This window comes from Astatotilapia calliptera, chromosome 12 (assembly GCF_900246225.1).
Source record: "Astatotilapia calliptera chromosome 12, fAstCal1.2, whole genome shotgun sequence".
Taxonomy (NCBI): domain Eukaryota; kingdom Metazoa; phylum Chordata; class Actinopteri; order Cichliformes; family Cichlidae; genus Astatotilapia; species Astatotilapia calliptera.
The window spans coordinates 22944793-22957149 of record NC_039313.1 but is presented as its reverse complement, the minus strand read 5'-3'; the positions used below and the strand labels follow the sequence as shown (position 1 = coordinate 22957149).

The 12357-nt window shown below is 41.4% G+C and overlaps 2 protein-coding genes across 6 annotated transcripts; one reads left to right on the top strand and one right to left on the bottom strand.

Moving 5' to 3' along the window:
• Window positions 1–13: 13 nt before the first annotated feature.
• On the bottom strand, window positions 14–4127 carry ubl4a (ubiquitin like 4A). Its single transcript, XM_026186732.1, has 4 exons — window positions 3912–4127; window positions 2554–2659; window positions 2208–2446; window positions 14–640 (listed from the first exon to the last, which is right to left on the bottom strand). The coding sequence occupies exons 1-4, from the start codon at window positions 3957–3959 to the stop codon at window positions 533–535; spliced, it is 501 nt and encodes a 166-aa protein (XP_026042517.1). The 5' UTR covers window positions 3960–4127; the 3' UTR covers window positions 14–532.
• An 811-nt stretch (window positions 4128–4938) lies between these two features.
• Window positions 4939–11860, top strand: prkg1l (protein kinase cGMP-dependent 1, like). Of its 5 annotated transcripts, none has more exons than XM_026188762.1 (20): window positions 4939–5108; window positions 5788–5980; window positions 6092–6206; window positions 6414–6580; window positions 6953–7066; window positions 8388–8493; window positions 8655–8718; window positions 8898–8975; window positions 9154–9248; window positions 9436–9501; window positions 9614–9691; window positions 9774–9870; window positions 9948–10087; window positions 10172–10261; window positions 10383–10524; window positions 10607–10770; window positions 10871–10993; window positions 11192–11254; window positions 11348–11414; window positions 11493–11860. In XM_026188762.1, the coding sequence occupies exons 2-20, from the start codon at window positions 5791–5793 to the stop codon at window positions 11574–11576; spliced, it is 2043 nt and encodes a 680-aa protein (XP_026044547.1). In that variant the 5' UTR covers window positions 4939–5108; window positions 5788–5790; the 3' UTR covers window positions 11577–11860. The 5 variants fall into 5 exon arrangements, with proteins under 5 accessions (XP_026044547.1, XP_026044544.1, XP_026044545.1 ...); XM_026188759.1 differs by having other exon boundaries at window positions 11105–11254; XM_026188760.1 differs by having other exon boundaries at window positions 5779–5980; window positions 11105–11254.
• The last annotated feature ends 497 nt before the right edge of the window (window positions 11861–12357 follow it).

Here is a 12357-nt window from a genome sequence, read left to right as displayed (position 1 = left end):
CACAAGAAAAGCGGAAAGATAGGCTTTTTTTCCCCCTGTGTTTTAATATCTGTATATATAAACATGTTATTTACATACAATGGCCATCAGTAAGTTACAGAATAAAACATGTATGAACTTTGCACAGATGGTTATAACAGGAAACACCCAGTCATCACGCAACCCAAATATTACTAATAAATACCCTCCATTAGAAGTTAGTGTCCCCTGGAATTTGTAGCAGCCAGAGATCATGTGAAGACAGCTTCATAAATGGACTCCTTTGTATTCAGATATTATGTGATCAGGTCGAGGTTACTGTGCCACCAATGACAAGGGCCAATTTCAAGAGGCCAAGTTTTCTCATCCAAGATAAGAAAGCCCTATTGCTGAGATAAACAATCAGTGTTATCCATGCTCACCCTGGGGCTCTCTGTAAGAAAAATGACATTGTATTTTTCACAGTCTAACACTCTGAACACCGTATGCATGTCAAAGCACTGAGCGTCTCTCAAACAACAATTGGAAAAAAACAGCTTCAAGCTATGCATTCTTAGTCCATGTATGAGGTGTCCATGCCCTCGCCCTCCGGATGAAGCAACCTCCCCGCTAAGCGCTCAATGTCATCGAGGCTAAGCTGTCGAAGGGAACGTTCATAGTCCTTGAGAAAAGAAAGAAAATAAAAAAGAAATAAAAACATATTGAAAAGTAGCAGGTTAAAAACATTTCAGTGCATTTATTTACAACATGTTCTGGCTTAGAAATAATGCATGAAGGACTGGAAGCATGACCTTCAGAAACATTTTTGTTGCTCTTAAAAGGAGTTTGTTAAGTCCAAAAAGTGTAGACGCAAGTGGAGGTAAGCTAATTTGCAATTTTGACTGTTTGTTTTGTAATGATGTTAAAATTATTTGCACGCAAATAATTAAACAATTTCAGGATAACAACAGAATTTGGCAGCAAAAGGCCAAACTAGATTTTGCTTCATCCCCCCCCCCCCTTCAAACACACACGCATGTCTGGCTGCTACTGGTCTGAGTTGTTCAATTAATTATTTAGCCCAGCATAATTAGTGGCTCCATAGTTTAGTGGTTTACATATTTGCCTAACAAGCGAAAGGAGGAGACATGAATCCCTTTGGGGTTTCGTTGGGAAGGCATGCAGAGCTACCTGCTGTGGCAACGCCTCGTGAATGAGGGAGCAGCTGAATGTAGCTTCTAATTAGTGAGCACAGTTGGATGGATAGGAGCTGATCAACTAACAAACTCAAGAGTAGGGCTGTTCGATATAAGGATATATATCGGATGACGATATAAAAACATCTATCGTTTCATTTTACGCTATCATTTGTTTCGTGGTGTCGCAAAATAAACTGTTTACGGCAATATTTTTTCATCGTTTTGATGGTCACTATATTAATTTCTTAAAGTTATCTCTTTCTCTTATATTTAATATAACCACACTATGGACAGACAAGCGCCTGTTTTTATGCGTTGTCGTTAGCAACAACGACAGTAAAACCATTGCGTGTCCGCTTGTTTATCTTCCACATAAACCTTTCACAATAAAGCTCAAGATCCTGTTGAGACTTTTCAAAATAAACGTAATCACGTAAAAGAGTATGCAGAGTACTTAAGGATGAGAAGCAAAAAAGTGCTGACAGGTGCTAAAAAAAAAAACAACCTTAGACTCAAACGTTAGAACAGGCTTTTCCCTGCAGCACGCCGTGTAATAAATACTCACAAAGAAAACAGCGGCCGTTACAACTTATGTCTAAAAATGTGTAGTTTCATGCATCGGTTAAAACACTCGACTCCAGGTACACGACGCCCAGCTGGAAACACTTTACGCAAGTCGAGCTGCCCGCGATTCTCAGAATGTACAGAAAATGTAAAATTTTTGTGATTTATATCGTTATCGGACGATAAATGTCTTATATCGGGATATGAGATTTTGGTCATATCGCACAGCCCTACTCAAGAGTTGTCAGTACACCGACTTTCTACAGTAAAATCCGTTCTCATTAAAAGATAAAAGCATTATACAAATATTGTAGTAATTATTAATAATAGATTTCCAGAAATTAAATTAGTATCTCATTGTTACCACTACATGTTCATAAATCATCCATAACTGGCCCTTTCAACTTTAATATTTTACATTTATTAAATATGCACAGCTGTCAACTTGTGTGACGAAAAAAAATAGATGATGCTGCATTTATATACCTTAATAAGCTGTTCATGAACCTTTGCTGCATCTGCCGGACTAAAGTGTCTAGCAAGTATAGTGGAGATGGTCTGCCATACTCCTCCCTGTGTGCTGCTTCCGCTGCTGGTGCTGCTACAGCTACCACCGCCGCCTGGTGCTGCTGTCCCTGAAGCTGCAGTCCTCTCTCCCACGGGACGGATTACCAGATTCAATTTAGCTTCAGGACCAATAGAGTAATCACTCAGTCTGTGTTCATCTGAGGGAGAGTGATATAATGTATTGCCATTAAAAATTTACATATGATGCATGCAGAAAAGTATTAACAAATGCTGCCATCAAATGTGGCACTGTTGCCACATCTACCTGCTAGAGCTTTCCCTTTGTAGAGTAACCGTTGTTGGTTTGCTGGTATGTTGAGACGTTCAGATACAAGCTCCTTCACTGTGGAGACCTTTTCGTCTTCAGTCACCTGGAAGATAAACAACCCAATCATGTAGTACATGTGTAATTTAAGAGCATGACGCTAGCTGTTTTCTTTCTGTGCAGCTGAACAGCGTTTAAATTACACAGCACACAGTGCTGTAAAAGAGTATTTGTCCCATTCTTGATTTCTTGTTTTTTGGCATATTTTGAACAAAACAAAACAACACACGCACGCACACGCACGCACGCGCGCACGCACACACACACACACACACACACACACACACACGCCTATCTCACATTTGCCAAAAAGCATCTTGATGATCCCCAAAACTTTTTGGGAAATATTCTTTAGACTGACGAGAAAAGAACTGAACTTTTTGAAGAGTTTGAGTTCTGTGTTACATCTGGTGTAAAACACAGTGGAGGTAGTGTGATGGTGGGGCTGCTTTGCTGTTTCGAGACCTGGAAGACTTCGTGTAATTGATGGAACCATGAATTCTGCTCTATCCTTCAGGATTTTCTGGTAGAATGTCCGGTCATTAGTTTGTCCTCTAACACTCAAACGCCTTTGGGTTATGCAACAGGATAGTGACCAAAAACACAGCAGCAAAAAACAGAAAGGGGATATAAATAAGTGACATCCCCGCTTTGTACTGACCTTTGTAGAGGCCCCTTTCTCTAAAAAATAAATAAATAAAGTGCACTCTGGCTAACATTTTAAACGAAATGGCTGTAATCACTGTAATAGCGTAGATGTTGTGCATGGAACCACTTCTCTGCTGAACACAGAATTTTTAAACAATTTTAGAAAAAAAAATCCAGTTTGTGCTTCATAATGTTTTAAAAATTAGCTTTGTGAGAGACAGACTGAGGCTAAAGCTAACTGACAGCTATATTGGTCTTACTGCACGAAAAAGTGTTTTCCTAAGATAGGACTTCCCCTTTTTTTTTCTTTACCCGAAATCACAAAGACCGGCTTCAAATGCTACTAGTCAGCTGTTGTCAGGCGAGATTGTATGCAACATCTTATCCAGGATTTGGCTAGCACGCCAGCCACTATAACATCAATGACTCTGAGGAGAAATGCCCATACAACCGGCTAGTGTAGGCTACAGTGTGTAGCACTGAATCCCAGTATTTCTGACAGGCTATTTTATTACTTCAAAAAACATATGCGTAGCCGTTTTTCTAAAGGCAGCTCGGCATGTGACATGCCAATGCTGGCTCGGCTAAACTGCTAGCTGCGATCGCAGTTAGCAAGAGGCGGTGAGCTAGCGCAGCGGTACTTCACTCACCTGTACGCTGCACTCTTTTCCTTGAAGCGGTTTCACCGTGAGGATCATTTTTGAATATGCTTTCAAAAAACAAAAAAATTACACAACAATAAAGATAAAGTAACAAAGCCTCCCGGAGTGTGCTGCTTCAGAGTACAGCTACTTTATCAGCTCGCAATTCTTTGCTTGCCAACGGCCCATTTTCTTCTCCCGCATCCCACTACCGCCGCGCGCTGGCCGGAGTGTGGCATGGCAGCTACACCAGCCTTCGGAGGAAAGTGTCATAACAACAAAAACAAACAATAATCCATTTATTTTCTCCTAATTATGCCGCAGTTGAATATTAAAAAGAAAAAAAAAGGATGGGAAAACTCAAAAAGGCTTACAACTTTGACTTATAACGCTGCTATTAGTAATATTATCAACAATGCTACACCAGGGCTAATTTATTACGTTTTTAAAACATTTTTTTCCTTTTTGTGTGTTTAAATAACACACAGGGAAATTGTGTTTAAATAAAGTGGACTAAGGCTGCATGACTCTAGCGTGTTTTTACTAGTATCGTGGTGAACACAGTAACTTATAACTGATTTTCCTATTAATGCCTCACATTATTGCAACATTATAGCGTTGTTACCATAACTCATCATCACATGTAGTTTGAAACTGTAGTTATCGGAAAACTACTTGCCGTCCAATTGCAGAGTAACATTCATTTTGTTACTTTATGCACCTACATCAAATACATATCAAGCCTACTGAGAAAATAAAAAACATGATATAAGGTAAAATTATATTAGGATGGCTGCACATCTGCTATGGAGAGAAAACGAATAAATCTTTGATCGGTGCACACGGCCAGCCTTTAACCTGCTTTATGATCGGTTGGGCATACAATCATTAACATGCATTGCACATTTTGCCGGATCCCCACCTACTCCCAAGGCTCAGGAACACCCTGAGGACCCCGTGACCCAGATGGGATCCGGTCCACACGTTTCTCATCTCACCCTCCCCGCATGGTTTCCACCGTGTGGGTCATGTGATTGCCTGCTGTCTGTGCCCAGCCCCGGACAGCCGCGAGCAAGAGAGGAGAGCATCCTTCAGCTGGGCACTTACAGACGGGATGTGCACCTGTCGAGTGAACAGTCTGCAACCAAACCAGGCCAAAACACGCCGGTGAAAGAGACCCCCATAACGCCATACAGGCTGCGTGTGGTAAGTGATGTTTGTGTTCATTTGTTTGTTTATGGTGTGAAATATCGCACAGCATTAATACAGTTTGCGGACACAGCCTCATCTGTGCTAACAGATAGTCAATTAGAAACATAACAGCGTAAAAGCAGCAAAGATTTTAAAAAAAGAAAAAATCATCGTGAAAGCATCAGCCACGCCTAACAGTCACATGGAAAATCCAATCTTATTTTTATGTTTTCATTCCTGTTAAGACTTTTGTGTGGGACCCAGCAGGAAGTTTTCACTAACATTTACTGTGCAAGCATTTCATTTCTACTTTCTTTCTATTTTGTCTTAATGTGGCTTGAATTATGTATAGAGATGCAGAACAATAGACTAGAGCTAATGCTTGCAATGTGGAGCTATACCTTACCTGTGACTCATTTGCAGTGAACATTAATGTGCTCATAAACATATGAACACACGTATAGGTGTGGAAATGTACAAGAAGCCCAAAACAGGTGGATCTATGCTCTTATCCAGGTAGAAGCCATTACACCTGAATGGATTAGCTAAATAATAAAGAGGTGTGTAGATCAAAATCAGACAGAGATCAAGTTTGTTATAGATAGATCCATACTGCATAGGAGCTGTAGGAATGTATATACTCTATGGATGGCTCTTTGTAAAAAGCATAGATGAAGTCTGCTAGTGTTTGCAGGTGATGGGGACACTTCGGGACCTTCAGTTTGCTTTGCAACTAAAGATTGAGGAGCTTCGCCAGAGGGACACGCTGATAGATGAGCTGGAGCTTGAGCTGGACACAAAGGATGAACTCATCCGGCGGCTGCAGGAAGAACTAGACCGCTACAGAACCACTGTCTCCCTCCCAGGATCCTCTGCAGTCAGTGCATGTAGGCAGTTTTGTGCTGTTCTAATAATTGCAAGGCTTATTAGGACTGATATAGAGTTCTGTTAAATTTCCCTGACTTTTTTTATTCTTTATTTTTTTGCTTCTACCTCAGCTCAAACTGATGACAACAAGAGACCCAGAAGGCAGACGGTGATTTGTGAGCCCCTCACTCTGGACCCAGTGACTCTTGCCTTGGTTTCACAGAGAAGCTGTGACAAAAGCCACGAGTAAGAGGACACAGTGTTCCCTTCAGAGCTACACCTGCTCAGATTGAAAAATTACATTCATGCATGTTCAAGGCTCACTGACTGCTGACTGCATGACTCATGATGAACCAATGCTTTTTTTATTCATTGTCAGACGCTCAAGCAATTGACACTGTTTAATAACTCATCCTCACCTGCAAATTTGATATCGTTTCCTCATGTCCTCAGGTCCCAGAGGCTGATTCGGGCATCATTTCTGAGAAACGACTTGCTGAAGCACCTTGATGAAGGAGAAATCAGAGCCATCATCGCCTGCATGCATTCCACCACCATCAATCAAGGCTGCTATGTTATTCAGGAGGGGACCGCTGGGGCTCAGGCTTACGTTTTGGAAGGTAAATCCTTTTTTCCTCTCACAATGGCCGCCATTAATCACACACGAGGATATTTATTAAGGCTTCCTTGAGATGTCAGATGCTTAAGGACAGACTGATTAAATGATGAGCTTGATCATATCTTTATATTTAAATTCTTGTACTGATAAGCAGAAGCAAATAGAAACGCAACAAAGTGACAGCGTGTGGAGCAACACATTTCTAGTTTGGGTTGAAATGTCAGCTTGAGCCTGAGGAGACGGAGAGGCTGTTTATCTCCGGTTGCCTTGCCTTTCTGTTGTTTGTGCTGTATATCTCTCTCAGTCTGTACATTATCTGACATAAAACCCACTTCTCTGCGTCGTCCTTCACCCAGTGTTTGTTTATTCGCAGAAGGGAGGCTGGAAATGATGAAAGATGGACTGAAGCTGCTCACAGTTGAACCAGAAGACATGTTTGGAGAGCTAGCGCTCCTTTACAACTGCACCCACACCTACTCTGTGTCAGGTATATCAAAGCTTTGCATCGGCTTCTTTATTTTATAATTGCGCGCAGATGTCACAGGAGAGCTGTCAACCTGAAGAATTTCTCTGTGATTATCTCTGATTCGGCGAGAATATAAATAATTCTAGTTTAAGCGAATTTCACAAGCGGTAAGATTTCTGGCTGTGGCCTCGGACAAAAGACGCCTGTTGAATTCGAAATCAAAAGACCCTCTGAGATTTTACAACAGCTTTGCATGGCCTTCTATCAGATGTGAGGAATTTAAAGCATCCTTGGTTTTTGCCGCTTAACAAGGCTGCCTGGACCGCCACATCTCCTCCCTGCAATCCAGCATCTCAGCATCTTGCAAACATTTAAAAATAATCTTCTTGTAAACGATCTCGATTTAATGACCGCTGCGTTGCAACCTCTCATCTGTGCTTTTGTGGTGATTTTTTCCCCCTCTTACAAGCAGAAACTGTGCTATCATTTCCTTTGAGGATCCGATCGCAGAGTCCTGTGGGAAAACCTTTTCAGCCGTGGCTGCGTATGTCTGACCTGGTTTCACAAATAAATAGGCTGTGAAAATGGCCGGATTAGTTTAAATTGAAAAATCTGTCTGTTTTGTCTTGTTTGGTCCCAAAAGCATCCCATTCCTCCCCTTTTTTAAAAACTCCTTTCTTTGTCCTGCAACCAGGCAGCCTTTCCAATTCACTGTTCTACATTTGTCTGCTCTCTGGTAACAAAACTCATTTGATGTCTGCTCGCTGCTCCCCCTTGTTCCATGTACCCTCTTTTTTTCAATCCATTTAAGGCCTGTTGCATTTATCTCCTTCCTGACCTGAAATTACCTTTTTTCCCATCATATCTGGTACAAGAGATTAAATTAAAAACTAATGGCTGCACGCCGTGTGCCATACAAAGGTAAAGCGACAAAGTTTGGTTTGTATCCAAAAACAGGGAACTGAGACAAGGACTGCACCACAATAATCAGATGCTCGATCTTATTAGACTGTCTGGTGGGGACGTCGTCTTCCGTTTGCAGGAAGGTTCAGTGAATCAATCAATACTGGTCATTATTAATTAACGACACTCTCTTTCAAGCTCTATTAGAAAGAAAGATGGTGATGATGGCTGAAGGAAATTAGATTTGATTGATATCAACTGACCTCTGCAAGGAAAACAAGTATTTTTAGTTTTTACGATACACGGTAAGCATTTCTAATGAAATCCTGGCCTACTTACTGGCTGCACGTCCACATCCATCACAGGCAGCGTGAGTCTCGATAGTGCTTTCACTCATCTGTCACTGACACAGCGTTTTCCTCTGTGTTTTGATCTGCAGCACGAACGGACAGCAGGCTGTGGGTTGTGGATCGCAAGAGCTACCAGACCATAATCATGCAGAGTGGTCTCAAGCGCCTTTCCCATTCAGTGGAGCTTCTTAGCAGGTGAAAATCAGACTGATGCACATGGAGCAGCTCCAAAAAGCTGCTTTGATGGGCCGTGTAGGCTTTTACCTCTGAGCACGGTATCTGCTCATTGTCCTCATGCACCTACATGAGCTATTGCGGATGATATCCAAGTGCTTTTTGTTTGTATCTGTGTGCAGCATTCCCTTCCTCCAGTCGCTGCCAGCAGATGTCCTCATGAAAATGTCGGATCTCATGGAAGAGGTACACTTGAAGTTATTTAACTGTGAAGCACACTAGTGTATCCAGCTAATAGATGAGGTGAATGTTTACATGCAGTGCCTCTATAAGTGCAAAGAAAGCTCTCTGGATGAACCCTTCTTTGTTTTATTGATATTTTTCCACTGGTCACACTGCTGTCGGTTTTCATTTGCCTTCCACAGACACATTACGCCGATGGCGAGTACGTCATTCGACAAGGGGCCACAGGAGACACCTTTTATATCATCAGCAAAGGCCAGGTAAAGTGTTCTGCTCTCATCCTGCTGCGCAGATCAAGGGGGGCTTTCTGAGGAAAAGATTTACAGCCTGGATGACAGAAATGTCAAAGCAGTGGCGGAAATGACTTTATGATGGTGATAATTTACTTTGGTGCGTTGCGCTCATCACCATTACCTCTTTTTTCATTACATTTGACAGGTGAAAGTGACAGAAAAGGGGCAAGAGCAGGAAGAACAGGTAGTTCTTTCTAAGCTCTCTGAGAGACAGTGGTTTGGAGAAAAGGCTCTGTGGGGGTAAGAAGGAAAAAAAGCTCCTTCAGATGATGCTATAAAGAAATTTCTGCACATATAATGAAAAAGCACACACACACACACACACACACACACACACACATATATATATATATATATATATATATATATATATTGATAGTCTTGTGTTTTATTTTGTGATACTTTTGTGATACTTGCTTGTCTTCAGAGAGGACATTCGGACTGTGAGTGTGATAGCTGCTGGAGGAGTTACGTGCCTGGTAATAGACAGAGAGTAAGTGGATATTTTTTGTTCACAAACTGTAAGTGATTCAGCTGTCACATTACTCTCTGATTTGAAAATGTGCTTTATCTAACGTGAATATTCGTAATTGTCTGTACTACAGCACCTTTAAGGGCATCATTGAAGGCTTGACACCTGATTGCAGTCAAGAGGAGCAACAAAACAATGAACCTGAAGTCTAGTGAGGAGCGTTAAAACACTGTTTCATTTCTATATACAGAAGACCCAGAATAAAAGCTCACCCCTGTTTTCCTTGTAAGCAGCTCAGATGCGGATCCTACCCTCCTGTCTACTTCCACCTTAAGTGATTTCCAGATTATTTGCCCTTTGGGGGTCGGAGAGTTTGGTCACGTAGACCTGGTGAGGGTCAATCTGCAAGCAGCTCGCCCTCGGCGATGTGTCTATAATGTAATGCATTTACTTCTGTTCTCTGTAAGGTGCAACTGAAGAGCAAGACAAAGTGTCCTTTTGCCATGAGGGTCCTCAAGAAGAAGCTGATTGTCAGCAGTGGCCAACGAGAGCACATCCAGAGAGAAAGCCACATCCTAATGGAGACCTGCTGTTCATTTATAGTCAGGTGTGTCCCATACTTAGGTCTAGTAAAATATTGTTGATGCTGAGTAGAAAGATCTAAAGTAATTTTTATTTTCATTGATCACAGGCTGCACAACACCTTTAAAGATGCAGAGCGTCTGTATGTTTTGACAGAAGCTTGTCTTGGTGGAGATTTATCTAATCTACTCAAAGACAAGTAAGTACTTAAGAATAAACGGAATATTTGAGGCCTGTATTTGTAGTCCCACTGTGTTTCCTCACAGTAAAATATTAAATGGCCTGCACCTCATGTCAGCCACTTCTCCAAACTGTTTCAGAGGATATTTGGATGAATGGAGCACCAGGTTCTACACAGCTTGTGTTGTAAAGGCCTTGTCCTTTCTGCACTGTCAAGGTGTCATCTATAGGGACCTCAAGCCTGAACATGTTCTTCTGGATGAGCATGGTTATGCCAAGCTGGTACTACAATCTTAACGTCACGTCTTGTTAAATGAAATGTAGCAGAGGTGAGAGCAAATGTACTCATATCTGTCTCTTGCAGGTTGGCTCCAGGTGTCTAAAGAAGGTTGAGGTGGGTAAGAAAACGTGGACGTTTTGTGGTACGCTGGGCTACATGGCACCTGAAATCATCTCGAGCAAAGGCCACAACATGTGTGCAGACTTGTGGTCGCTGGGTGTTTTTGTGTTTGAACTTCTGAGTGGTAGGTAAGCTTTTCAAATTTTTGGACAACCCTCCTTTTTTTCCAGCATATTTTTCCGATTGCAGATTGAAGTTATCTTGACGGCCACCTGTTCTCCTCTCCAGGCTCCCATTCAGCCACTCTGACCCCCTGAAAATTCTCACTGCAACAATTCGTGGCATCGATCAGGTCGACTTTCCAAAAACCATCAGCAGAAGTGCCTCCAGTCTCATAAAGAAACTGTGCAGGTGTGAATATGAGCCACTAAGCACAGTGTGAAAGCTTGGACAGATTTTTTTTAAAATTATTGTTATTTAGTGCTTTTTCACACTTTTTCCACCCTCAACACACAAAACCAGACAGAAACAGTGCAAGTGTGCTGTAATACCACCTCCTAAAGATGAGAAACTGATTATAAATTCAGCTTATTTGCTGGTCTGTTCAAGGAGCAATCCTTCAGAGAGACTGGGCAGTCAGAGAAATGGGGCCAGGGACATTCAGAAACACAAGTAAGATGATGGATTTTTGTTTTGGGTACTCTGGAGAGAAACATTGAGGCTCTGCTTGGAAACATGTTGTTATGATGTTCTGTTTTTATTCAGATGGTTTGAAGGATTCAACTGGGATGGACTTTGTGAAAGGACATTAACAGCCCCGGTTATTCCCAAAGTAAGGCAAATTCAATACTGGCTGTTGGTCTTTACAGCTTTTCATGTTAGTCATTTTTTTTATTTCTGTCTTTTTCAGGTCAAGCATTTTTTGGGAAGCGGTTCATTTGGCCTTTATACCGAGGACTCGGTGGAGCCGTGCACAGACTGGGATGATTTCTGAGGGATTTCTGTGAACCGGAAACAAAATCCTGTCAGACACTACTTCAGGTTTTGTCTCCATGAATAATTGACTACCCACAGACTTACTGCCATTACGAATTCATTACAGTTTAAGACAAAAAATATTTTCCGCTGTAACACTTGATGCAGCTTTTGTTTGATAAGTGATCCATACTGCCTGCTGCGCTAAGCCAAGACTGTTTTTTCTGTGTATCTGCATAAAACCTTTACACATTTCCAAACATAGCCTATAACTGGAGTCAAATCGAATCCAATAAACAATAAATAAACAGATTCATTAATCAAATGAGCTGTGTCTTTCTATTCTTTCCTTTTAAACTTTGATTCATGAGATTCACTTTGTCAATGGTAGGCTGGGGGGCTGGGGGGACTGCACAATCACTTTTGATCCCTCCCTCAAATGCATGAATGCAATTAAGAAGTTACGTCAGTGTGGGCCCAGTCTTGCAGAAAAACGTCAAGGTCCGGAAGGAAAGGCAAACACACAGGAAGTTGTATAACTTTAATACAACTTTAAATTCAGAATGGGCTTTATTGGCCTAATAAGTGCTCGCACACAAGGAATCCGGCTCTATTTGTTTTTTTTTTTTTTGTTCTCAGTGGCAACATGACACAGGCAATAGCAACATATATCATATGTATATGTGTAATGGTGCAGTGTGCAAAGATGATGAAATAACTATCTATATATACCCTGCTTTGGTTAAAAATAAAGTGAATCAACTAATTGAGATATATATATATATATATATATATATATA

Coding starts and splice junctions, on each gene's coding strand:
- ubl4a (XM_026186732.1), bottom strand. CDS start 3,959: ATGATCCTCACGGTGAAACCGCTTCAAGGAAAAGAGTGCAGCGTACAG. Junction 2,447..2,553: donor CAAAGGGAAAGCTCTAGCAG/GTAGATGTGGCA, acceptor ACTCTCCCTCAG/ATGAACACAGACTGAGTGAT. Junction 641..2,207: donor TTCATGAACAGCTTATTAAG/GTATATAAATGC, acceptor TCTTTTCTCAAG/GACTATGAACGTTCCCTTCG.
- prkg1l (XM_026188759.1), top strand. CDS start 5,791: ATGGGGACACTTCGGGACCTTCAGTTTGCTTTGCAACTAAAGATTGAG. Junction 7,067..8,387: donor CCACACCTACTCTGTGTCAG/GTATATCAAAGC, acceptor TTTGATCTGCAG/CACGAACGGACAGCAGGCTG. Junction 9,502..9,613: donor TGCCTGGTAATAGACAGAGA/GTAAGTGGATAT, acceptor TCTGTACTACAG/CACCTTTAAGGGCATCATTG.